The following is a 27113-nucleotide window of genomic DNA, read 5'->3' on the forward strand; positions in this document are numbered from 1 at the left end:
ATGGTTGCTAAGACAAAAAGTAATCACAATGTGCATATCACAACTGCATTGAAGACACTGCGTTGTGCTCACATTCCCTTAAATATTGTTCCCAAAACTCTGGGAAGAGGCTGATACAGTTTTGTGAAAAAGACAAGAGGGGTAGAGGGGGTGGCAGGAGGGAAAGCAGCCTTCAGTTAAAAAGATCAGCCCTCTGTGTCAAGGTCAGCTTCAGGAGGCTAGCCTCCATTGGAGTCAAGGTCAGAGGGAGGAGCAGCTGCAGGGCAGGGATGGGGGAGGTCTACATCTCGTTCAGGTCCAGCAGGGTCTGGTCCAGCATCCTTTGTGTACAGAGATGCTCCTCTTTGGTGCAGTTCAGTTTATCTTCCAAGTCATCAATGGTCTTCTCCAGTTTGGCTACCGATGTTTAAGCAAACTCAGCATGGGTCTCTGCCTCCTTGAGTTTATCAGTAAGAATCTTTATTTCTTCTTCATACTTGACTTCTTTTCTTCAGCAGCACTCAGACACTTCAGGTTCTGGTCCATCATTGCTTATCCATCTCTCGGCAATGGGACTCTGCCAGCTCTGCATGTTCCTCCATGCATTCCAAGTCTCCTTCAATAATCACCAACTTACAAGCCACTTCTTCATACTTCCTGTTTGCCTCTTCTGCAATGTGCTTTGCCTCCTTTAGCTGGATTTCCTGGAGTTCCATCTTTTCTTCATCTTTTAGAGCCAGATTTTCAATCACCCTCATACCTTTCTCACTCTCATCAGCAGCCTTCTCCACTTCCTCCAGCTTCTGCAAAGCAGTGGCAAGGTGCTCCTGGGCGTGGTCCAGCTTCTCTTCAACCAGCTGGATCCTATGGTTCAAGGAGGCCACCTCAGCTTCGGCCTGCTCCCGGGCCCGCCTTTCCCCCTTCACTTACCACTGGAGGTGCTCGGCCCTCTCCTCCGCATCATCAGCCTGCTGCTGCAGAACCTGGATCTTGCACTTTACCACCTCGATGGTGGTGTTCCCAGCCATGGTGCCCTACCAAGCTGCTTCTGGAAATTGGGTTCCTACCTCCTTCGCTCGGCGTTGTAGCCGCTTTTTCCCTGTATTTCTTTAAGTGAGTTATTAATGCCCTCTACCAGCATCATGAGGTATGATTTTAAATCCGAGTCTTGCTTTTCGGGTGTGTTGGGGTTTCCAGGACTGACTGAGGTGGGAGTGCTAGGTTCTGATGATGGTGAGTGATCTTGGTTTCTGTTAGTAAGCTTCCTACGTTTGCCTTTCGCCATCTGGTAATCNCTGGAGTTAGTTGTTATAGTTGTCTCTGGTTNGAGCTTGTTCCTCCTGTGATTCTGTTAGCCTCTGTCAGCAGTCCTGGGAGTCCAGCTCTCTCCTGAGTCTCAGTGGTCAGAGTACTCTCCACTGGCAAGCTCTCCTCTTGCAGGGAAGGTACACAGAGGCCTGGTGTTCAGACCTGCCTCCTGGCTGAAGATGTAGGCCCGAAACGAGGCCTGTCCCAGAAGATGTGTCCCCTCTGCAGTTTGCACACTCACCTGCACAGACTAGACTCTGAGGGACCCTGGACACAATATGGCTCTCTCACCTGCTCTGGTGGATAGAGCCTTCCCGGGTGGCTACCTTTCCTTTGGCGGGAAAGGTGCCCAGATATCTGGAGCCCGAAACAGGGTCTGTCCTAGAAGCAGTGTTGCTTCTGTCTGTCCCAGAAGCTGTGTAACTTCTGCAGGCCACACTCTCACCAGTGCAGACTGAAACCTGGGCAACCCAGAGTCAAGATGGCTCCCTTACCAAGTCAGGCAGTGAGAGTCCTCCCGGGCGGACACCTCTCCTCTGGCCGTAAGGTGTCCGGATGTCTAGAGCCAGAAACGGGGTCTGTCCCAGAAGCTGTGTTCCTTCTGCAGTCTGCCCTCTCACAGGTGCCGACTGTGTATTGGCATTTTTAAGTCATCGAAATAATGTATAATAGTTAAATGCCTCTTAAATATACATATCTTCTGAAGCTAAAAGTAATATGCACTCAACCAGTTTTTTAAAATCTATTTGAAACATTAAACATGATAGAAGAAAACAAACCTCTGTGAAGTCCTTTATGAAAGGAAATTGTGACAAGTTCTTGATTAGACAGAAGCTGTTCCATCTCCAAGGGAAAATACTCAGTATAACTGAGGCTTCGTAGAACGAATTAGGAAGTGTTCCTTCTGTTTCTATTTTGTGAAATAGTTTGAAGAGTATTGGTATTAGGTCTTCTTTGAAGGTCTGATAGAATTCTTCACTAAAGCCATCTATCTGATCCTGGGTTGGGTTTTTTTTGGGGGGGGGGTTGTTGTTGGTTTTGTTTGTTTGTTTGTTTTTAGAAAATTTTTAATGACTGCTTCTATTTCTTTACGGGTTATGGGACTGTTTAGATGGTTTATCTGATCCTAATTTAACTTAGATATTTAGTATCTGTCTAGAAAATTGTTCATTTTATCCATATTTTCCTGTTTAGTTGAATATAGGCTTTTATAGTAGAATCTGATGACTTTTTTTAACATCCTCAGTTTCTGTTGTTATATCTCCCTTTTCATTTCTGATTATGTTAATTTGGATATTATCTCTGTACCCTCAAGTTAGTAAGGCTAAGGGTTTATCTATCTTGTTGATTTTTCTCAAAGAAGCACCTCCTGGTTTTGTTGATTCTTTATATAGTTCTTTTTGTTTCTACTTGGTTCATTTCAGCCCTGAGTTTGATTATTTCCTGCTGTCTACTCCTGTTGTATGTATTTGTTTCTTTCTGTTCCAGAGCTTTCGGGTGTACTGCCAAGCTGCTAATGTATGCTCTCTCCAGTTTCTTTTTGGAGGCACTCAGAGCTTTGACTTTTCCTCTTAGCACTGCTTTCATTGTGTCCCATAAATGTGAGTATGTTGTGCCTTCATTTTCATAAAATTCTAAAAAGTCTTTAATTTCTTTCTTTATTTTTTCCTTGACCAAGTTATCTTTGAGTAGGGCATTGTTCAGCTTCCATTTGTATGTGGGCTTTCTGTTGTTTTTGTTGTTATTGAAGACCAGCCTTAGTATATGGTGATCTGACAGGATGCATGGGATTATTTCAGTATTTTTGTATCTGTTAAGGCCTGTTTTGTGACCAATTATATGGTCAGTTTTGGAGAAGGTGCTATGAGGTGCTGAGATGGTACATTCTTTTGATTTAGGATGACATGTTCTATAGATATGTTAAATCCATCTGGTTGGTCCATAATTTCTTGAGTTTCAATGTGTCTATTTAGTTTGTTTCCATGATCTGTCCATTGATGAGAGGAGAGTAGGGTGTTGAAATCTCCCACTGTTATTGTGTGAGGTATAATATGTGCTTTGAGCTTTAGTAAATTATGTTTGTGTGGCTCTCTTCTCTTGGGCTTGTTGAAAGAAGATTAATTTCTTGCTTTTTCTAGTATGTAGTTTCCCTCCTTGTGTTGTAGTTTTTCATCTATTATCCTTTGCAGGTCTTGATTTGTGGAAAGATATTATGTAAATTTGGTTTTGTCATGGAATATCTTGGTTTCTCCATCTATGGTAATTGAGAGTTTTGTTGGGTATAGAAGCCTGGGCTAGCATTTGTGTTCTCTTAGGGTCTGTATGACATCTGCCTAGGATCTTCTAGCTTTCATAGTCACTTGTGAGAAGTCTGGTGTAATTCTGATAGGTCTGCCTTTATATGTTACTTGACCTTTTCCCCTTACTGCTTTTAGTATTCTTTCTTTGTTTAGTGTATTTGTTATTTTTATTATTATGTGACAGGAGGAATTTCTTTTCTAGTCCAACCTATTTGGAGTTCTGTAGGCTTCTTGTATGTTTGTTAGCATCTCTTTCTTTAGGTTAGGGAACTTTTCTTCTATAATTTTGTTGAACATATTTACTGGCCCTTTAAGTTGGAAATCTTTACTCTTTTCTTTACCTATTATCCTTAGTTCTTCTCATTGTACCCTGGATTTCCTGGATGTTTTGCATTAGGAGCTTTTTGCATTTTGCATTTTCTTTGACTGTTATGTCAATGTTTCCTATGGTATATTCTGCACCTGAGATTCTCTCTTCTATCTCATGTTTTCTGTTGGTGATGCTTGCATCTGTGACTCCTGATCTCTTTCCTAGGTTTTCTATCTCTAGGGTTGTCTCCCTTTGTGATTTATTTATTGTTTCTATTTCCATTTTTAGATCCTGGATGATTTTGTTCCATTCTATCACCTGTTTGGTTTTTTTCCTGTAATTCTTTAAGAGATTTTCCTGTTTCTTCTTTTACCTGTATTCTCTTGTTGTTCTTTAAGGGAATTATTTATGTCCATCTTAAAGTCCTCTATCATCATCATGAGATGTGATTTTTAAATCAGAGTCTTGCTTTTCCTATGTGTTGGGGTACCCAGGACTTGCTCTGGTGGGAAAACTGGGTTCTGATAATGCCAAATCGCCTTGTTTTTTGTTGCTTATGTTCTTGCCCTTTCCTCTCACCATCTAGTTATCTCTGTTGTTAGCTGGTTTTGCTGTCTCTGACTGTGGCTTGTCCCTCCTGCAAGACTGGGGTCAGTACTCCTGGGAGACCAGTTCTCTCCGGGAGGAATTTGGGTTTGGAGAGCTGTGACACAGGGTCAGCTCCGGGGTACAGACAGAAACTGGAAGGATCCTATCCCAGGCTGTTCCTTGGTTCCTGTGTCGTAATGACTCTGTAAGGGTCCCTCTTGGGCCAGGAATTTGAGCAGAAGTAGTTGTCTTACTTGTGTTCACAGACATGTCTGCACTCCTGGAAGGCCAGCTCTCTCCTGTCAGTGTTTGGTATGGAGCAGTGTGGCACATGGTCAGCTCTGGGCACAGACAGAAACTGGAAGCATCCTATCCCAGGCTGCTCCTTGGTTTCTGTGTTCTGAGGGTTCCAGGCAGGTCTCTGAGCAGAAGTGCTGGCCTTACCTGTACTCACAGGCTTGTCCACACTCCTAGCAGAACACCTCTCTTCAGGCAATATTTGGGTGTGGAGCACTGTGGCACAGAATCAACTCCGGGTGCTTTGACCTCCATAATGATTTTTATCATGAAAAATATTGATATATTTTTATGTAAGTATTTTTCTATAATTTATTATTTTGAGGGATGGGGTCCTTTTTATTCTGTATGTTGACCAGAATCATGCTAATTATGCTCCTTAGGTTTAAGGGAAATCTACAATCTCTTGCTTCACCATCTAGATTTCATAATAGTCCCCTTTAGGGACCAGTTTTCCCTTTTGCCTCCTGTAATGAAATATTCAGTGATGTCACTAAGACATTGGTGTTTTCCTATGAAAATAACTGTCATCTGCACAGGATAGGTCCTTACTACAGCATTGTGTCTGTAGAAGCAATACTGAAACATCCTGTCAAAGACAAGATTTAAGCACTAAGTTGAATGGATCTCTTAAGACAGGCTGTTGTTTAATGCTAAAGCATTCTCACAGTGCTTGGCACTGCAGAGGCTGACTGCCAGTTCCTTCTCCAGTTAGCTGGAATCCAGTGTCAGGATCAGCACATGGTCAACAGATAGTGAGGGACAGATTGACATAGTGCAGACTGTAGGACAGTCCCCTTTAGAGGGACCCTTTCCCGAGGCATCCCTCCCTACGTCCCTTAAAAGGCTTTTGATAAAAACTCTGGTGATAAGGATGAACATGGGTTTTGTTGGTTCATTTTTCTAGACTCTGACACAGAAAATTAGGAAAAAATATTTCTCAGCTTAGATAATATTTAAAGATTAAATATTGGATATTCATTATAGTAATCTGAGGTCTTATTCTTCTTTCTTAACAATAAAAGTCTCCCAAAATTTCAACAGTAGTATTGCAAATGAGATACATTGTATTTCATCACCTGAAGGTAACAGGCCCATTAGTGAATTAAAAGACTCTAAACTAGGGTAATAGAAAATGACATATCTGGCCTCTAATCCTTCTTTTGCATAATGTTGCTTCTATGTTCAGAGACATGAAATTTGTCCTCAGTGACCAATTATACTACAGATTAATTAGGAAAAGCATAGTGTGGAATAGAACAGGAGAAAGGGTATTGGAGTTAACATGAAGACCTGGCCTTGACCATTGCATCCCCCATCACTCGCTAGCAGACCTCAGACACAGCATTTGGCCTTTGGAAACTAGTCTCTGACTTGGTCCACAGAGATAAATGTGATATGCTCCAATACAAGCCCTGCTAAGTCTTCCTACCAGTCAAGTGAAATAATAAATATTAATGTGGCTTATAAATGCTGAAGCACTTGTGTGTATTAATTATCACCATCATTTCCTTTTCCCCCAGAGAAGAGTTTATATACATGCTGCACTGCTAGATTAGTGAATGATTGTATGTCTTCTTCATGGTCTAGGACTGAGAGTAATACTTGGTAATTCTCATCTGCACATAATATTCTTCCAGAAGTTAGGTCCTTGTTTTTGTGTGCTTCTGCTTATCTCAACTGTATTTTGCAACTACACAAACTGCAAAAGGCTAAATGATAAGGCCCCATGTAGTCAACTGGTCCTGTGGCACTCTATGGACCAGTTGCAGAGACTACCCAGCTAAGCACCTAGGAATTACAGCAACTGTCAGTAGACTCCTGCTGGAATGAGACTCTGGAGGGTAAAGCCAGTCATTTCTCTGAGGTCTTAGGAGTTGGGAGATAGCAGACTTTTCAGGCCTAAATTTCTAGGAGTCTATGTACCACAGAACACCCACAATGACAGCATAGAGTCCAATGTGTGAATAGGGCTGTGTTTGGAAAATACATTAATAAATAGATGATTTAGAATCCACACTCATTTTCCCAAGGAAACGATGTCATGATAGGGATGAGGTTCCCAAACAAGTCCAAAAAAGCTGTTCCTATCAGGAGATACAAGTCTTGGAAAGAGGGGCCCTGATTGTCTGTGCTCAAAGAAAATAGCAAGAGCTATTTCTTCCATAACCCTAGGCGGAGGGCCAGCTCTAGAAAGAAATTTGAAATGAGATAAGATGACTGTGATGTCTTTTTCTGCCCTTTTGTGCTTTCTCACTAATATCCAGGCTTCTTTCGGCTGTCTTTTAGTTAGTCCTACTACCTGTGCGTGTGGAACATGTCATACCTACCACTCTCCTCTCCCTTCCTGTCCAAGGTCTTAAGCTCAGCCACATGAGAAGTCACAGCAGTCCGCACCTCGAATGCAGGCTTGTAGAGGAGGTGCTTTTTAACAAGGGGGCCGTGGAGACACACCAAATTTCCAAAAGGTGTATTTTAATATTTATCTGATCAAATTTAAGTGAATTTCATACAACTCTAATAGTGATCAGTAGATCACTGTGTCACTACAGACCCAAATGAATGAATTTTTTAAAATTCCATGTTTTGTCATACTTGTCTGCACCAGAGAGTCAACAGTAGCCTCAGGTTGGTCAAGATTTATTTTTAGGTTCTCAAGGGGAGGTGAATGTAAACTGGAAAATCCCTGTGAAGTGCATACTTCCTACACGATAGCTTCCTTGATTTTTCACAGATACAACCTTTAGAGCTACATTCTTTGCAGCAACTCACAGGTATTTCCCTAGATTTGTATACAACAGCTTCTTGGTCACACTTCAAAGGGAAGAATTTATTTTTCTTTGTTGAGACAGGATCTCATGTATCCTGGGCTGGCCTCAAGCTCACTGTGTAGCAGAAGATGATCTTGATCTCCCAGCCCTGCCACTTCCTTCTCCTCAGGGGCTGGCTTTCTCATGTGTACCCCCATACCCAGATTGTGTAGTGCTGGGGCACAAACCTAGGACTTCATGAGTTCTTAGGAAGCACTTATCTACAATGAGCTACATACTCAGCCCTACGGAAATAAAATATTAAGTTATTTTAAAGGAAAAATCCATAGTATTTGTATCTATGGATGTAGCACAGTCCACAAGCCTGGTTCTCTCTCCCCTTAAGATCTACCCTTTGACTGAAATGGAAGAGGGAAAGGCCTAGAGAAGGGACATCACAGAACCTTTGAAATGAAGAAGGACATGGCTGCTTTCTCACAGTTCTCCACTTAACAGCTGCTGATCCCTGTCCCTCCTGCTTTACCTAAAGTAACACAACACACATCTACTTACATTGTCCTTAGGAAAATGGCATCAGTCCTGTGGCCGTCATCAGATGCCACCTCCTTTTCTGTTTTTGTTTTTCCTTTTGCTTCCATTCCTTTGAGTTTATACTGATACTGCTAGTATACTGACTATATCTTTCCTTTTGTTATGGTCCTGTTCCATCTATTTCCCCCTTTTATTTTTTAACTTATTACTAGATAAGAAAATATTAGAAATGAACTTTGGAGGGTGCTTCCTCCTCATGCTAGAACGCATGCGTGACACAGCCACACCACACTGTGGTCTGAGATGGTGTATTCTTGTGTGGGAGTCTCAATTCAGCTGCTTGTCTCTAACCACTCCAGCCTTCCATACTGTGTCACTCTTCAGAACATCATTGTACCTGAAAAACAGTGGCACTGCACAAAAGTTATAGATACGTTAATGCTTTCAGCTTTATACTTTAATACTGTTCCCTAAATAAACAGATATGACGTATTAAACTTTTATGCAGCTTATTGTTTATAGAAAATGTCTCTGACAGAGTGCAGGGACCTGGTTGTACAATAACTCATAAAGTACACCATCTTGAGAAGCGATTCTGTGAATCCTGGACCTTTTCATTTTTAACAGACAGGCAGGGCAACTGCAAATAGCAAGAGGGTTGCGGGGGACGGGGGGGATGAACGTTTTACTGATGTCCCTGACAACTCCAAACTTTAGGGACATCTTGATCAGAGACAGAGTATTCTGAAAACTCAGTCCCATCACTGTTAGTTCTGCCAGCCTCCGCTATGGCTCTATTCTCTGACTGTATATGGTGGTTGATCCTGGCATCTCTAGGTCTTTTCTTCCCAGGGGAAAAATGAACAGACCTCTACCCAAGACAGCTGTGCTGGCTAGTTTTATATCAACTTGACACAAGCTGGAGACATTTTGGAAGAGGAAACCTCAAAGAGAAAATGCTACCAGCTAATTGGCCTGTGGAAAGCCTGTGGTGCATTTTCTTAATTGATCAATGTGGTACAGCCCACGTTGCTCTGGGCAACCACCTCTTGGCTGGTGGTCCTGAGTGGTATGAGAAAGCTGGGTGAGGAAGCCCATCAGTAAGCAGTATTCCTCCCTGGCTTCTTCAGTTCCTACTCTGACTTCCTAATGGGCTGTGATACAGAAGTTTATGGTGAACTAAACCCTTTCCTCCCCAGGCTGCTTTGGTCAAGATGTTTTAGTAAAGCAATAGAAACCCTAACTGAGACAACAACCATGGCTCTTTTTAGAAAAACAGGTAAAGAAATTGATGCTCAACAAAGACAAATCAATTTTCCAAATCTCTTAGCTAGATGGTAACTAGAAGGGACAGTTGCAAAGGACTTTTGATTCAGAGTTGCCTATCTACCCCTCCATCGCACAATGACAGCAACTGATGTGTAGGCCACTCTGCAGAGAAGAGAAAGCACTGACTAGGGCGGCCCTATAGATAAGATGTTGGGAAAAGGACTTTGCGGATCCACTTTATGAATTTCTTTAGGTATAGAAAGCATCTTTTCTTTTTCATAAACTGTTTGCTTTGTGGAGACATCAGGGTTTATTTGTTTGTTATAAGCAATAATGTCAAGAAAAATAGTGTCAACACTTTCTAGTTTCCAAAGTATGCTTCATAAACCTCTTCATACTCCAAAGCAAAACTGAGAGCAGGCCATTGGGGTTGTAAAACTGGCCCTGGGCCAAGGCAGCGCTGAGTGTGAGTCCTTGGGCTCCACCGTCGGTCAGCTTTGTGCCCCCTGCCATTCTCTTGGCTGATGAACCCTAGACAGAGCATCTTAGCAGATCGTGAGACATGAGGATCAGTGGCTTTTTGAGTATGCCTCATATTATAATACTTGGTGAATTACCTCCTTGTAAATATAGTTGAGCTATTATTTTAACTTGGAGTGAACAAAACAGAATGAGAAGACACCTTCTATGAGAAACTGGATTTAATTCTCAAGAGATGGTGATGGTGATCATGGTGATAAAAACATTACTATATTAAATACTCCTTTGGAAGGAAAAATTGTATTGTCCTCATGTGATAAATTTTAAAATCTTGTGAACAGTGGTTTGTTGATCTAGTCTTTGTACAGGGTTTAGTTATGCCTGTGAGAGATACCAAGAATCCCATTCAGCAAGGAGTAAACAATATGTGATCAATGGTTTGACCTGGCCCCCACATCTCACCCCAATTCCAACCTCAACTAATATTGAAGTTCCAGTGTTTGTAAGGAAGAGCTAGAGAATCAGCTACAGAACTTTCCCAGAAGAAGCTGCATTTGTCATCCAGTCACTGGCAGTGCCACCTTGTGCTCTTTGCTCATGTTGAGTTAGTCCTGACCAACCACACCTAACCCTGGGCAGTGGTAACAGTACTAACACCTGCTGCTTCACTAGACTATAGTGGGAGGAGCATTAGCATGTGCCTCCATTTTCCTGCCTTTCCTTAGTGAGAAATGCTCCCAAAGCATTGTTGAGGGCTATGCTGGCCAATGTGGGTTCCAGTGACTGCATTCTGCTGTAAGCATTTGAAAGGCAAGTCGAAAATTATACACTCTGTATGAAGTCTGTATGTATGTCTGGCTGCCATAAACTCAGTATATAAATATGGCTCAATATTTTTATATTGATTACATGTTATAATATTTTATGGAGGTTGTTAAATAATATATATTGAAATTTAATTTCACCATTTTCCTTTTACGTCTTCAATGGACTATAGAAAGTATCAGGTTACTTGTCCAGCTCATATTATGTTTGTACTGGAGAGTTCTCAGTCTATTATCATCCCGACTTCCCTCCACCTATGGTAGGATTGTGGGTGCTTAAGTCTCAGCTTTTACCCAGAACAGCTACTTCCTGTCCAGGTTCTTTTTTGCTGTGGTCTAAGGGCCTGCGTCCTTCTCTTGGCAGCAGCCCATTGATGTTTCAGTTCTCTTCTCTTCTCCCCTGTGGGGACACTGTGGTTCTCTTCTTCCTGGTGGGGACACTATGGTCCTCTTTCCTTACCAGTGGTTCTTTTGTCCCCTTTTCTGCATCTTCAGCATCTTTTCATATACCTTTTATTAAAAAAAATATTTTTATTAGATATTTTCTTTATTTACATTTCTTTTTTATTAAATATTTTCTTTATTTACATTTCAAATGTAATCCTTTCCTAGTTTCCCCTCTGAAAATCCCCTATCTCCTCCCCCCTCCCCCTGTTCACCAACCCACCCACTCCCATTCCCAGTCCTGGCATTCCCCTATACTGGGGCATAGAACCTTCACAGGACCAAGGGTCTCTCCTCCCATTGATGGTCGACTAGGCCATCCTCTGCTACATACGCAGCTAGAGCCACAAGTTCCACCATGTGTTTTCTTTGATTGGTGGTTTAGTTTCAAGGAGCTCTGGGGGTACTGGTTAGTTCTTATTGATGTTCCTCCTATGGGGCTTCAGACCCCTTCATCTCCTTGGGTACTTCCTCTAGCTCCTTCATTGGGGACCTTGTACTCCGTCCAATGGATGATTGTGAGCATCCACTTCTGTATTTGCCAGGCACTGACAGAGCCTCACAGGAGACAGCTATACCAGGCTCCTGTCAGCAGGCTCTTGTTGGCATCTGCCATAGTGTTTGGGTTTGGTGGTTGTTTACGGGATGGAAGTGGGGTAGTCTCTGGATGGTCATTCCTTTAGTCTCTGCTCCGAACTTTGTACTGTTTCTATCCAAAGTCATTCCCCTGTAGATCTCTTCTGAGTGGCTTTGGACACCATATGGGAGGATTTCCCCAGTTTTCATTGGCAGCTAAAGAACAGAACAGTTTTCTGGGGAATTGTAAGCTGAGCTATCCAAGAACAAGGACCATTGGCTTTTCTGTGTAGGGCGAATCTGATCTCTGCTTCCAGGTTGGCACTTTAATGCCACATCATCTGAGAGAAAGAGGGGACACGTCATCATGTGATGAAAGACAGAAGGGCCAGCATGAACTTATTCTGTTGATCTCTCTAAGGGAACCTGATGTCACTCATGAGAACAAAACTTCACAACTTAAATCACCTCTTAACATGGACAATAGATGAATTTGGCGTCTGGGGGTGGGGGTGGCGAGACAGACCATGTTGTATGTTTATTTTTCCTGTTAACAGAAGCTCCATGAGACAAGGCCTTTTCCTTTTGGTGTTTGGCTTTTTACTCAGGGCTTCAGGCTCTGTCTGCCGGAGTTCAGTGATCATTATTGATCATTCTACTATGATGATTATTGGATCATTCTACTAGATTCATCTCAGTTACCAGTACCATGTGTTTTTAAAGCACTTCACTAATTCTGCTGGGTATAAGAATCACTGGGGATCTTGCCTAAAATAATACCTTTCCTGACCCCAGCCCCTAGGGACACAAATGCAGTAGATTCTGGGTGGAATCTGTAACATTTCCTAACAAGCTCCCAAGGTGGTTTTGCTGGATTACACCAGCACACTTTGCAAAGTCTTGTCTGTCTCATTGGACCAGGCTAAGTTAATTTCTTCTAGTGCTTTCTTTCTTGAATGTTGTTTCATGTATATCAGCAGAGTATGAATCACCTGGGAACCTAAATATAGATCTCTTAGCCCCGCCCTGGACCTTGTGAATCAGAACTTCCACGAAATGAATCCTAGGATTCTTTTCAAAAAAGGGGCGGGGGAAGGGCCTGCCTTGTTGCCTCCACTGCAACTGGTTTTCTGCTAGAGCCCACACTGGTCTTACACACTCCCTGAGGAGGAGGTCCTAACTCAGGAGCAAATAGGGGTTTTCTTTGCCATTTTAAGCCCCTTTCCTCATTTACCCCACAATGTTCAAAATTGCTGTTCAGTAAGTCAGGTCAGCATGGGATGAAGGCTGAGAGGTTCCTCAGAGTTTCCAGGTGCTCTGTTAGCTTGAATATTGACCAGTAATTCAAGGACATTTCAGACCTGGGTGTAACAAGCACAGCCTAGCTGTCGACCTTGCTTTGGCGGGGATGCCCTCCTTCATCCTTTCAATCCAGGAACTGAAGGCTCCCCAGATCCGAGCAGACGACATGGCGTATGTCCTTCCTGGTTGCACTTTCACACTGGGCCTGCTCAGCCTTCCTGCGGATCTGTGTAGTGGGACGTGCTTGGGCTGCCTTCAACCCTGAAGTGTATTCACTGCTCTCCAGAGAGATAGGAAGAGGCCTGACCCCTTTGCCCTAGGACATGCCTGGACTACATAAGTTACTGATAGCAGGGTACTTTCCCAGGTTAGACTTGTGGACACAGTAGCTTGTCCTGCTTCTGTTGTGATACTTGCTCAGATAGAAAACTGTAAATCCAGAACCCAAAATTGTAACAAAAAGAAGTGGTAGGAATTGATTAAGTGGTTAGGAATAGAGTGTACCAAGAAATGATATTCACAGAATTTGTCCTTGGCCCAGATGGCCAGCAAACTTTCAGGTTGTGAACTTCCCTCCTGGTCAGTCTACTTCCTAAGTACCTGACCTACATAGTATGCCTTCTCTGAACTTGAAAGAGTTAAAAGCTTGCTAGGCTCTTTGAATATGGTAGATTTGTATGTATTCCTTGCAGAAGTAAGCTCATTGCTCAGGCAAAATCTAAAGAGTAGTACTACCAGCCCTGCATGCTCTAGCAGCAGCTCAGCCAGACCAGTGTGCTCCATCTGTTTGCATCTTGCAGCTTGTCTATGGACAAGGGGCAGATTTCATTTTTATGCCAGATTAGAAAAGCAGTAATCAGGAGAAAATCCCTTTGGGAAATCCTATTCCCAGGTGATGGCTGCTTCTTTAGGATAGTGAGTCAAGGGGACAGCACTAGAGACTACAAGCTGTGATTTAGTAACAAAGGGATGTATGTGAACTGACCCTAGAAATGTATGGGCAAGAGAGGTCTAATGAGTCTTGACAGTTCAAGGACTGAGGCAGGAGAATAATCACTTTTTTCCTGCCCACCGGTCTTCACACAAATGTAAATATGTCTCCTTCAACAAATTGCCAAATGTGGTTTTAATTTATAAGCAACAGAGCACCCTTGCTGAGTGTATACTCAGGAGTGTGTCTTATGTTTGTGTGTGTGTATGTGTTTCTCTCTCTCTCTCTCTCTCTCTCTCTCTCTCTCTCTCTCTCTCTCTCTCTCTCTCTGCCTTCCCCTTTCTTACTCCATCTTGCCTCCTTCCTTCCTTCCCTCACTCCTCCCCTTTTCTCCCCCACTCTCATTTTTGAAGTCACAGGTTTTATACTTCTGAACTGGACATTCCCCCCAACCCCACCCCGTCCCCTGTCACTTTTATTCCAAAGTCATCCCTGACCCTTTTGTTGGAGGGCTTTAAGACAAGAATAGACTGCTGTATTTCTTAAAGACGTTTTTGAAGTTCCCAGAGGAAATACATGTGCTCTTTAGACATAACTAAGTCAGTGGCTGAATCCACACAGATTGAAATTTGAAGAGCCTGTCGGTATCGCTGTACCACACTTGATACAGTGGATGCAGAACCCATTGTTGTTATTTATGACCCTGTCTGCCTTCCATTGTGGGCTTCTTCCAGCCTTGGGGAATTTACATCATTCCTAATAGCAAAAGGCTTTCTGGTTCCCACAGAGTTGTTCAAAGCCTGACTCATGCTCCTTATGTTAATTGTTCAGCTCTGAAAATACAGCACTTACAGGGTGTGGCTATGAGGGGAAATCGACTGTATTTACAGGGCATGCAGGACATGTTTAGAAGTGTTTCACACATAAATCTCCATCTCCCAATCTCTCTCAGCCTTCCCTCTTTTGCCCCCCCCCCCCGACTTAACTTGAAGTATTCTTTTTCCAAAAATTAATATTAGGAAACAACAAACTAAAAAATGACATATTTCAATGCAATATAATCCAATAAAGGCAGTTACACTTTGTTCACTGACCATTAAAACCAATTTAGGTTACAAGTGGACATGCCTTTGGAAGGTCCTAGCCCAGGTCTGAAGCCACAGTCATGGCTAAGAGTTTATGGACTCTCCTAAATTGTATTGTGAAGTCCAATTAGATCGAGGCTTTCGAGATACACTGGAATAATACATTTGGCTGCCATCCTCCAGAATCTCAGGGACTGTCGCTTAATTCCCTAAGGAAGCTTACTTTAAACAAAGACCTACTGATAGATACCAAACTGTGCCTCATGGGTCACAACATTTTATAGGGATTTGATGTGGAAGAATGCTTAGTATCCTAGACAATAAGAGCTGATAACACCTTATCTGGACTATCAGCTTCTAACCTAAGGGAAGAAATTCCAAAAACATTACATGGGTCAGCTCTGGCAAAGGTTGGCAGACTTTTAAATTTTGCAATTACCTCTTTATGAAGCTTCATGGTTATGTTTTTTTAAAGGCAGATAATCTGTGTATAAAACCTTAGCTGTGACTACTATAAAAAGGCAGAGACTCTTAGGTTCTTTTGTTGTTGTTGTTGTTTTCATTTGTTTGGTAACCAAGATTGAAAAACTCCATTTTTTAAAAATACCAATATTAAAAGGTGTAGGTTGGTACTGTTTTAAAGTTAACAGAGGCTATATTGGTCAGTAAGGGAAATGTGGAGAAAATCTCAGGCTTGTCCGGATGCTGGCATTGTCTTCTCGAAAGTATGCTGCCACTGGCTCAGGGACTCTGCCCTTTGGAGTTTGGGAGCCACAGCCACAGAGATACCAGATATCTAGATGGCTTGGGATCCGCAGTTTCTCATTATGGTTTTGTATGGTACATATCAGTGCATGAATGAAGTAGACAAGAATACAAAAGCAGTTGTGACCTACACCAACAAATACCCAACTAAAAGCGTCGAAACAGCCAAGAATAGCAGTCTCTTTTACTTAGTATTTACAAAGTAAAGCTGTCCATCTGAACCTTCCTAGTGAAACTGTTTTCTCTGGTGTTCTGCTAATAGACTCCTGTTTGAACCTTTGTTATCTTTTGGAATAGACAAAAAAAGCCCTCCATGGAATATCTGATTATTTTGCTGAGTGTGCGGAGAGTTCGCCTTCTCCTGGTACGAAGCTCAAGAGGAACGCTCTGAAGGAAATGTAGGTCCAGCATGCTTCCCGTGTCTCATTTTCTCACCGCCCGCATGGACAGTTGTGTCACTAGAAGAGTCTACCACTTAATGACAGCGTGTGGGACCCAATCAGAAGCCCCTCTGTGTTGGTTCTGCCCACAGCCATTGATTAACAATGTGCTTCCCACCTTCCTCCTGCTCTTTTTTCTCGACAGTGGGAATAGACTCCTTGCTTCACAGGTGTGTTGCAAGAAGTGATTAATTCCAAGCTCTTTGAAGATGAAAAGCACCTACTGGTGGTGTGTTTCACACAGCTCTTGAGGCAACTGGAGACAGACCTAAAAACTCTATTCCTTTTGTAAGATGCTTCTGACTGTAATGTAATTATGACAGCCCTCGGGCCCCTTACAGCAACGTATTTATGGTTTTTTCCACAAAGCTTAGCCAAAGTAAATATTCCAGCTTCAATGCTTGAATTTAGTGGCTGAAGAAGTTTCATGCTATTTGTAAATGTATTGTTGTCAACTCTTTGCCAAAATTAAGGGCTTAAGTCTCTCAGTTTCTTGTCAAGTTTCTGTCTTGCCCTGGAAGTTTGTTTTATAGTTAAGTAAAGTTTGTCTTACTTATTGTGTATCCTGTGGAAGAGGAAGGTTAGATGAGAGAGCAAGAGAGAGAGATAGACAGACTGACAGACATAGATACATATATGCATAGATAGAGACAGACAGATGAACAGACAGATAATAGCTAAACAAGATAGATACACTGTTATAGTTATACTTTGTTTAATATTACCTGTCTGGATATTTTTGCAGGACTGACCAAGTCTGATTAACTGAGGCTTATTCCCATATGGTTGGTGAATAAGCCAGCACCTGCTGAATAATACCTTAAAATGTCATGAGGGAATTTTCAAATTACTATTTATTTACAAATAGAAATTGAATGTGTGCGTATTTTTGCATATGCATGGGTATGCACAGACATACTGTTTTTTGGATGTATCTAAGCATTTCCTCCCACAAAAAGTCAGTTTATCAACCCTAGGCAGTGTTTGCCTCTAACATCTAAAGATGGATATCTATTTGCTTTGGTTAAAAATGATTCATTGTGATTCCATTGATGAACCAATAATGAAAATTCAGAACCTATCATAGTTTAGTGGAAAATGTGGATGTTATTACTTAATACAATCAGTATTCACCATACACTTTGGGGATTTCCTAGATATGCCAGGGTGTTGAGAAGCCAGCTGGTACATGCCTGGTTCTTAGGAGTAACAACCAGGGAGTGGGGATTTGGAGGATTCCATGCCATTGCAAACCTCATATGCTCTACAATCTTTATTGTCTGTTTCAGTGTGAGAAGAACTAAATCAAAAGGCACTGATGTGAGCAAACCACAGCTCAGCGAGGACCTCGTGGGAAGATCTAGTGACTCAGTAATTACTGTGGTACCACGGAGGAGGGATGCCTCAGCCATTCTCCTGTCAGAATCTGTGGGTCAAGCACAAGATGACATAAGAGCAGCCAAGAGCCACCAGGAGCTTCCTGTTCAAAAGCTGGAAAATGTTTCTCAGACTCAGCCAGGAGACACTCTCAGCCAGCAGCAACTTCATCCTGGGGAGTGGTTAAAGACGGGGCTTCTAAGCAGGAGCCCTGCGTATAACTATGAGTCAGCATCACCAGGTCCAAAGCAAAGTCTGAGAGCAGCCAAGACACAGCAGAAACACAGGAATTGTGGCTCTGTGGAAGACTCTGACCACCGCAGGAGAGTTTCTCTTGGAAATGAAGGATTAGTCCCAGAGGACGCGGCCGGGGAAAGAAGCACAGCTGTCAGGGGTTTGCCAGCCTTAGAGTTGTCAGATCCTGGGTTGCTTTTGAAACAAGATTTGGCAAAAGCCACAGCTAATGAAGAGCTACATGCTTTGGAAAATCTCTCCTCCAGACATCTTATGACAAACAACCCGGGGCAGGCACAGCAAACCGGCTCAGCCGAAATTACTGAACGATTAGCTACAGTTCAGGGCGGCCCCAGCAAAAAAAGAAAGAAACTGCAAAGTTACAACAGAGGATGTAGTGGCAAGAAAAACTGAGTATACAGTACCTAGGGTACTGGAAAGAATCAGGGCAATTACTTTAAATAAATAGATATTTAGGAGCTAAAGTTACGTCTCAGCTTTTAAGAGCACTTAGTGCTCTTGCAGAGGACACAAGTTTAGGTTCCAAGCGCCTACAAGGTGACTCACAACCATCGTGAACTCTAGATCCAGAAGGCCCAGCACACTCTCTACCTCCATGAGCACCAGGCATGTGCATGGCATGCATATATACCAGGCAAAGCACACATATATGTAAATCTTTTTGTAAAACTGTTTGTGTTGGAATTGACCTTCACAGTCACCTTCTGGAGGCTGTTTTCCTAACAGGCTTGTTAGTTTCTCATCCTTTTATAACTGTCTCCAGAAAATACTATGTTGACAAAGAGCCATCCACTGGTCAAGGAGTAAACTATGTATCTAGGACCCCAAGGAGAAATCAGTAATGGTAGCATTCTCACCCCATCACTATGAAGACCTCCTGATGGGGGATGGGGGGAGGGTGGAGAGAGATAGTCCCAGGTACTTCAGGCCAGTTCTTGGGCTGCAGTCCTCTTACTCCTCAAACTGAGTACCTGACAGTAAGAATAAGTCAGCGGTCTCAGCATGGGATTCTGTGAGGAATGCAGGTATTTGGGTCTCAGACCTAGGGGATGAGGAACTGTGATTCTAAAATGAACTAAAGTTGAAAACAGCTCCCTAGAACTTAGATCCTACAGCCTAGTTACCATGGCTTCCACCAGCTGGGGACATATGTGGACATGTATACCCCTGTGCTTCCTTCAGACTGGTCAAGTATTTAGATTGGATTTGGGATGTGAAGCACTTTGTTCCCAGGTTCTATTATGTACTCTAGGATGGACACAACGCCTAGGGAGCTCTTGTACCTGGAGTTGCCAGAAATGTATGGATAATTCATTCCAGTCTGAGGTGAAGACATGGAAGAGGTGTGTCCTGTGTAGCACAAGTTTGACCCTGTCCTTGTCCACACCTCCCATATTCTGTTTGCAGTTAAGACAGACCAGAATCCAAAGTGAGGGCAGTGGCCGTTCCAGTTCCCAATTTGGAAAATTTCCCAGGGTATTTAAATGTTCTCTTCAGTTGTGTAGCCAGCCCTCAAGAAAGACAGGAAGCCAGAGTTGTCATCCTGGACACTTCATCTGCTCACCCCAACCTCAAAGGACCAGAAACTGCTTGCTGCTGTCCCTTTCCTTTCCCACCTAGCTTTTTTTGTTTTCTGGAGAGCTGATTCCAAGATGTTGAATCCTCAGTGTAAGCATGAGTAGTCACCATTTGTACAGAGCCAAGATATTCTGACCTGGAATCGACGGGATTTTAATTGTTTAATGTCATATTCTGTACTTAATTGTACTTATACGAAGGATGTGCTTTCAAGTTTCAAGAAATGTTTTGCTTTTCAAATCTGTTCCATTATAGGAAATAATGATAATTGTGACCAATGATTTTAAAAAAATAGTATGTTAGGGTTATAGATAGATGTGGCTTTGTAGCAGCCTTCATGCACAATGGATTTGAACAGGATTAGCAGATCTCTGGGCTCCCATACTCTGCCATATGTTTAAGGAATTTTGCCCTTAATCATTTTTCTTCAGCATGTTTGAAACACCTCTCCATCTCCTTTTCTTGAATGATTTTACAATTGCTTGAATATATGGATAAAGGGGGCAAATTAATCCCCAATGTTTTGTTACTTATCAGGTAGGACATGAAGTTTTGTCTACCGTTGGAAATGGTATGAGTTTTTATATTCTTAATTACTGTAAAAATTTAGCATTTGAAAGTCTGAGACACTGTCAGGATTGATAGTCAAAACCAAGTTCTTCAACCCTTTCATCCTCCAAATCAAATTTATATTCAGGTCCCTGTGATTCTGATACTTAGAGGAAACATTCATCTAATTCCATTGATGATTAAACTTAAGACATTCCTCATTATCTGAGATGCTAAGCCACCTCCATGTACTATCAAATGACATTTTAATAGGTGAAAGCTATTTAGGTCTTTTTGTATTTTCTTTTCTTTCTCCCTCCTCCCCCAATTTAAAAACATGAAAAAGCTGGCCTGGTGGCACATGCCTTTAATCCTAGCACTTGGGAGGCAGAGGCAGATAGATCTCTGAGTGGGAGGCCAGCCTAGTCTACATAAGTTAGTGGACAGCCAAAACTATATAGTGAGACCTTGTCTCAGAACAAACAAATCAGTATGGGAATAATCTGTGATTTCTCTTGCATAATTGCCTTTCTTTGCCCCTGGAGGTTAACTCACCGAGACATGCGTATGACCTGTGCAGTGTAAAGAAGCACTTGGTGCTGGAGTAAGTACAAAGTGTTGTTCCCTTATTACATGCTGAAGTATTTAATTTTAAAAAACAAGACTCATGAGTCATTGGTGAAGGAGGTGTTCTGCATGTGCAGTGACCGCTAAGACACCAATAAGAAAGAAAAAGACACAAAAAGCCTCTGTATGTTGAAGAATCCAGTTTATCTCTGGATGGACCTTCTCAAAGTGGATCTTGGTGGTGATGATGGGGTCTTGGTATAATTGTTTTATGTTTGATGCCATGTTTTGATTTCAGTGGAGATTGTACCTCTCATTGGCCTTTGACTTCAGAAAAAGCCTGGACTAGGACAGACACATAGGGAAGGAAACATCTATGCCCAAGAGAATGACCTAGGATCAGTGTCAGCCTTCATAATTTTTTAAGCTCCTTGGCAGGTCGTACTGTAATACTTCTACAAAATGGTACTGAATGGCCCTCTGAATAATAAGCAACTTTTCAAGAGCCAAAACACGTACTGTGAGCATGCTGGGACTAGAATATGGAAATTGTTTTAATTTTTTCTTTTCTCTTATGAGGAAATCACTGCACTTGGTTTGTCAAGACAAGAGAGTTCATTTCCCTGTATTGAAACAGTGATGAATTGAAACATGTTGGAGCAAGTTTTTTAAGAAAATCAAAATTAAACTGGTTTCTCTTAAATAGCTTAAAGCTTTCCACAGTACACAATAAATTAAGCATTGTAAAATGAAGTTAATGCAAGTAATCATTTAAGACAGAAGTCTAAGCATATATATATATATATATATATATATATATATATATATATATATTACACACACACACACACACACATCATTAGTCTTGCAGTTCCAGGCTATAATTAATTCTCAGAAACCTGCTAAATTCCCTCTAATTTTGTTTCTATATATACTTAACAAGACAGGGAGCAAATGTATGTCAATATGTAGCATAACAAAGAGAACTTGGGTGAAGTTTTCTTCTAATTGTGGGGACCCATTTGGACCGGGCTTGAAGTATCTCTAGGTAAGTGTCATCAGTGACACAGTGTCCCTATACTACAGTAAGGCTTCCATAACCATTCTAATCAGAGACTGAGGTTTTGTTTATTGAAGTAAAATCAGTAAAAGCATGCAGTTGGCTCCCCAAGGCATCTGACTGATGCTAATAGGTGCTAATTTTACAGACTCTCAGAATGAGTTTCCAGATGGAATTAGACGGTAGCACAATCTCCAAGAGAGCGCTGGTCCTCTCATTTAAGTACGTTTAATAGACAAGTGTCCACAGAATAAAAACACTTTTGTAGTGAGGATGTACCTGTTTTATGAATAAATATGTGGGTTTTGTGAATTTAAGTAAGTTTGTTGTGCAGTTTGCTTCCTTTGCGGGTAGGAGGATCTCACTGTATGTCATAGTTGTAACATACTATGTAGCCCACACAGACCTCAAAGTCTGGGTCCCTCTGCCTCTGCTAGGAGTGTGTGTGTTTGTGTGTGTGTGTGTGTGTGTGTGTGAGAGGAGAGAGAGAGAGAGAGAGAGAGAGAGAGAGAGAGAGAGCTTTCAAAACAACTGAATTAAGTTCAAAGAATACATATCCAAAGTACCCTGTTCTGAACATGTTATTTTTTAATTATGCTCTGCTTGTAAGAATGTCTTTCCTCCCAGGAGCGTTTCTTGGGTTTTGGAAATCTTGTTAAGTTAGATAAAGGAACTATTTGAACCACTGACCCTTAAGATTTAGGTTTGGAAAGCCTAATGAGAAACATTATGATTAAATCTGACCCTTAAGGTCTGGGCTGAGTAACTTTGTTCCCACTGTGCTCCCATCTGAGCTCCAGTAGACCTGGAGGGAGGGGCGTCTTTACATGGTCTTCACACCTTCCAGAGAACCCTGACATTCCCCAAGCGAACTCATTTACATGTGTGAGCATCTAGTCTTTGTTCAAGACTGATTGAAGTTCTGGGCTACCTGTTTCTCTATATCACCTTATATCTTGGATGCTTGGGCCTCTGGTCACTTATAAGATTTCCCTGGTGACCTTGTACCAGTCAGCCAATAGTATCAGTTCTGAAATGTAATTAGAGCTGTACATGAAATGTGAATAAAGACTGAAAATTGGGAAACCCATTTCGTAGTGTTTTGGTCATCTTGATACACTGTATGCCAATTCCCACACAAAGTATACCCTGCCGGGGTGGGGTGGAGTGGAGGTCTAGGCTAGAGAGCCTGGAGGATGTAACAGCAAGGCACTACAAGCTGCAAACCCTGGGCCCAGGAGCTACCTTGCCATTCATTAATTTTTATGTATGTTTTAGCATAAGCCACTTAACCTTTCGTTTCTTTGTCTATCAAAATGTCTAGTATTTTAAGTATAACCCATAGCCTCTAAGTACTGAAATAAGCATACCACACCCATGTGGGTACTCCTTGGAATCTCCTATGTAGCTTGTAGCTCAATCTAACTCCCTGGAGTCAGCTGAGCCTACATTTTAGTACTTTTAAAGCCCCTCAAACAATGATCCTTATGCAATGCCATAGTTAAGAACTACTTTTTCAAAATGGAGTATGTATAATTATGTAAATCCTGGATGTTGAAGGAGACACAGTTGACCCAGAAGAATAGCCCTTTAAAAAAAAGTGGGGGGGGGGGTGTCTCCAAATCTGAAATTACATCTACTTTCAGACAAATAAGTGGGAAGTCTTTAGGGACAAGGTGTCAATCAATAGTAACGCATTTTAATCAAAGAGAAGTGTTTTCTTTACCTCTGAGCCGCCTCTATTCTGCTGTATTAGACCCTACACATCCAAACACATCATTCCCCACACCGAGACACTGCTGCCCTCCTTCAGAAGATGAGCTTTCAAAGTGCCTAAATAATTGTCTGGAATTTCTACATAAACCTCTGGGGTTTGCCTTTGATCCATGATCATTAATATCATTAATAGGCACTCTAAAAGCGCATGTGAATCTCAAGCTAGCATTTGGCAGAGCAGCGGAAGAATGAACGCTTTTAAAATAGTTTGGCTCAGAAAGCGCATGTGAAATAACCCTGTGGGAAAATCGAGAGACTTTCTCATCCTGCAGAGGATTACCTAGGATGAGATACTGACCTTGTATTTTAAGTCCAGTTACATTTCTTAAAACCTCATTCATTACCCAGCCTGATTTATATTACAGGCCCAAGTAGCCTGTGAGAGATCTCTATGATGATGTACAGTTCCCTGCAGACACCATATCATGTGTGCATGCGCGCGCGTGTGTGTGTGTGTGTGTGTGTGTGTGTGTGTGTGTGTGTGTGTGTGTGTGGTTTCTTTAAAAAGAAAACCAGTTTCTGTGTGTGTGTGTGTGTGTGTGTGTGTGTGTGTGTGTGTGTGTGTGTGTGTGTGGTTTCTTTAAAAAGAAAACCAGTTTCTGCAGGAGATTGACTACAGCGTTTCTCTCAGAAACTAGCTGGAGACTAGCAATCAAGCCCAGAAGGCCGAGTGTGTCAGGGTGAGCAGATCACTGACCTCCACGGGGGGAGAGGTCACTTCAGCACAGAAGACTCAAAGGGGAGGAAGAGAAAGCAACTCCACAGCAGGGATTTGACTTGCTTTAGGGCAGAGACGCTTCTCTAAAGGAGTCCCCAGTCTCCCACGCCCTTTCGCCTGCTCTGTTTCTGCTCAACACACACACCACACCGCACAGACACAAGCACACACAGCTCTAACTCCTCAAAAAAAAATGACTCACACCCTTTCTCCACCTGCCCCTAAGCTGTGGACAGATTGACAGCCCCTTCTCCAGGGGAGGCAGGTGATGGATTGACTGGAAATTTTTCGAGGCCCAGTGGCTCTGAAGACCTTTTTTTAGTTCCTCCTTCACACGCCTGACTGGTGAGAAGAACAGAGAGGATTGTTTCCCAAACCCATTGTGGGTGCCTGGGAGGGCTTTACCAGCTCATCCATTCTTGTCAGGGGAAGGTGAGTCGGTACATTAGAGCCCTCCACAGCCAGAATGTGGAAGACTAGGCTGGGGCATTTGGGACACAGCCCAAGAGGAGGAGCCTGGAAAAAGCCTTCAGTGAGGATGCGGGAAACTTGTGAAACAGCAACACGGGTTTATTTACATATTACCCTGAAATATGCTACCCTGGTGAGCTTTTTCCTTGTGCCATTCTGCTCAGTGGGAGAAGCAGGTGAGGCATATGGAAAGGCTTTCTTAGTGGCTCACCAGTGAGAAGGGCTCTGCCTGGCTCAAACTCTCTCCGGGACCAGAGGCTCTCTGTGCAAAGGAGTAGGGTGCTGGGGAGAGCACCTGCAGTAATGAGCTTTATTGTGAAGCTAAGAATCTCAATTTGGGAAAGACTTAAAGATGTTCATCTGTCTACGTTCTATGAATGCTTTCCCATTTCTTTCCAAATCTGATGGTCTCCTGAACCATGAATTGGGCTCTTGTTTTGCATGTTTGTTGGGTCTACTCTCAGATCCCTATAGTATTCTAGGGATCTTTCTGAATTTGCAAGATCCCCTTAACTCTTCTGCTACCAGCTATGCATGTCTGCCTAAACCAGCTGCTTTGCACATGAATGCAAGACAAGATGGGGAAGAAGGTTGGTCTTGACATTTAGTCTATTCTCAATCCATTGAGGAAGTAGGGGGATAAACACTATAGAATGTGGAAGTCATGGAGGGAAAATAATTGTTGGGAAAGGCTCTATAGAGAGGAAAAACCATCACAAAAAGCATTTTGGAAGTGCCCAATCTACTGAAAACCTCTATAAAACAGTCAAACATCAAGTTCTTTCAAAACAATAGAAAACTGGTCCAATGCTGTGTCCTGAGGTCCTCCAAGGCCAGGCACCTAAACTGGGCACTGATTTTAATGGGAGGAAGGTGAGGGAAGAACTGCATCTATCAGTCAAAAGCAGCCCACACTGCTGTATAGAATTTAATTGGTCACCAAGTGGGGTTTTTGTTGTTATTGTTGTTTTAAGTCCTATAGTTCATTCTTGTCTTGGATGGGCTTTTCTTTTTGCACACTGGTAGCAGGCACTGAATTGTTTAGTCACTACCAAACAGAATGTGTAGCTTTCTATTGCTATATAACAAATTGCTATGGATTTAGAGTCTTGAAAGCACATAAATCTATTACTTCATCATTTACAACACCTTATAGCTGGATACTTAGTTCATTGTTTTACAAAGCTCAAGTTTGGGATATTAGTCACACTTTTTATCTGAAGGCTCCATCAGGTAAAAGTCAATCCCTGAGCTTCCTTACATTGTAACCTTCTTGCTTGCAACAGCAGGTCAAGGGTGCCCATCATCTAGCTGGCCAAGGATATCCTAGAGGCTTTACCATAAGGGCCAGTCACCTCATTAGTGGGGACACTCCTGTTCTAGCGAAACATATTTACAAGCACCTGTCACTATTGCATCAGTATTTGGTCAATTAGCAGGGCCCAGGAGTCTTTGAAGGCCATCACAGATTTTGGCCTACCACTAGATCCTGTAGCCTATAAGCTCTTCTGTGATATGTGTTCATCTAAGCAAATACCTTAATTTTTTTTTAATATACTCTCATCACATTACAGTTGAAAGACTAATAGCAGCCTATTTTTGTTTTCCTATAGTGTTTTCAATGCTGTGTGGGCAAAAAACTGAGGCACAATGAATTCTAGAAACCTCCAACCAAGCCTGTCCAAACCCAAAGCACAAAAACTGTTGTTCTCCTAGTGGGAGAAATGTCTACACCAGAAATGTAGATGGAAGAGCTGTTACTGGTATCAAGGCTGCCTGGCCCTCAAACTCTTGCTTTGAGCATAGATTCTGGCTTAAACACCAAGAGGGTGAAATTAACAGTCATTCCATGGTCCAGGCCAGTGTGGAAGCAGAAGTGTTTGTGGAAATATTTTAGAACCTCCCTAGTAACTGTACTACAGCCAGCATTGTCCAAATTCAAACTCACAGTGAACTAGAGATGGTTGGGTATGGATGGAGAAAGGAGACTGTGATGAGACCTGACCCTCTTCCCATCTGTCCTTCCTTGTCCCTTTTCTTTACCCAGGGATACTGCCTCCATTTTAATCAAACCTATAGACCATTCACATTTGCCCTCTGCTGCTGCTTTGTGATTTGAATTTGCAAAACTATATTGCCAGTGCTACAAAGTCACAGGGAACCCACTGGAGGTACTTGGGTGTTCTAATTTGAACTTGGGGGATGTTTCTCTCCACAGGATGGAGTTTTAGCCAAGTCATTGGTACCTAGTACAGAGGAATGGTTTGGCCTGCACTGACATGACCAACAGGGACAGACAGGTAAAAGACAACTGAACAGGTAATTCATCAACCTTGGTGAGAGCGGGCAGGAAATGAGTAGCATTTTCGTGGGGAAGCAGAGCTATGGGTATAGTTATGGAGATATGCCTATACCAGCCAGCAGAAGCCACCAGTGGCTCATTGGACATGGCTACCTTTGGTTCATTCATGTGATCTGGATTTAGTAATTTTAAATACTCAGATGATTTCTGCTATAATATAGAAGGAGCCTTCCCAATTAGGAAGGCCTATGGGATGGGAT

At 42.3% G+C, this 27113-nt stretch overlaps 1 protein-coding gene and 1 pseudogene across 1 annotated transcript in view; one reads left to right on the forward strand and one right to left on the reverse strand.

Moving 5' to 3' along the window:
• Slx4ip (SLX4 interacting protein) overlaps nt 1-20278 on the forward strand; it is a 161842-nt gene extending 141564 nt beyond the window's left edge. The window contains exons 7-8 of the mRNA XM_021192284.2: nt 16058-16158; nt 17490-20278. Coding sequence (XP_021047943.1) covers nt 16058-16158; nt 17490-18225 — 837 coding nt within the window. The 3' untranslated portion in view covers nt 18226-20278. The remainder of the gene's footprint in view (nt 1-16057; nt 16159-17489) is intronic.
• LOC110317670 lies at nt 262-1007 on the reverse strand (annotated as a pseudogene).
• Nucleotides 20279-27113: the final 6835 nt, after the last annotated feature.

The sequence above is a fragment of the Mus pahari genome, chromosome 3 (assembly GCF_900095145.1).
Source record: "Mus pahari chromosome 3, PAHARI_EIJ_v1.1, whole genome shotgun sequence".
Classification (NCBI taxonomy): Eukaryota; Metazoa; Chordata; class Mammalia; order Rodentia; family Muridae; genus Mus; species Mus pahari.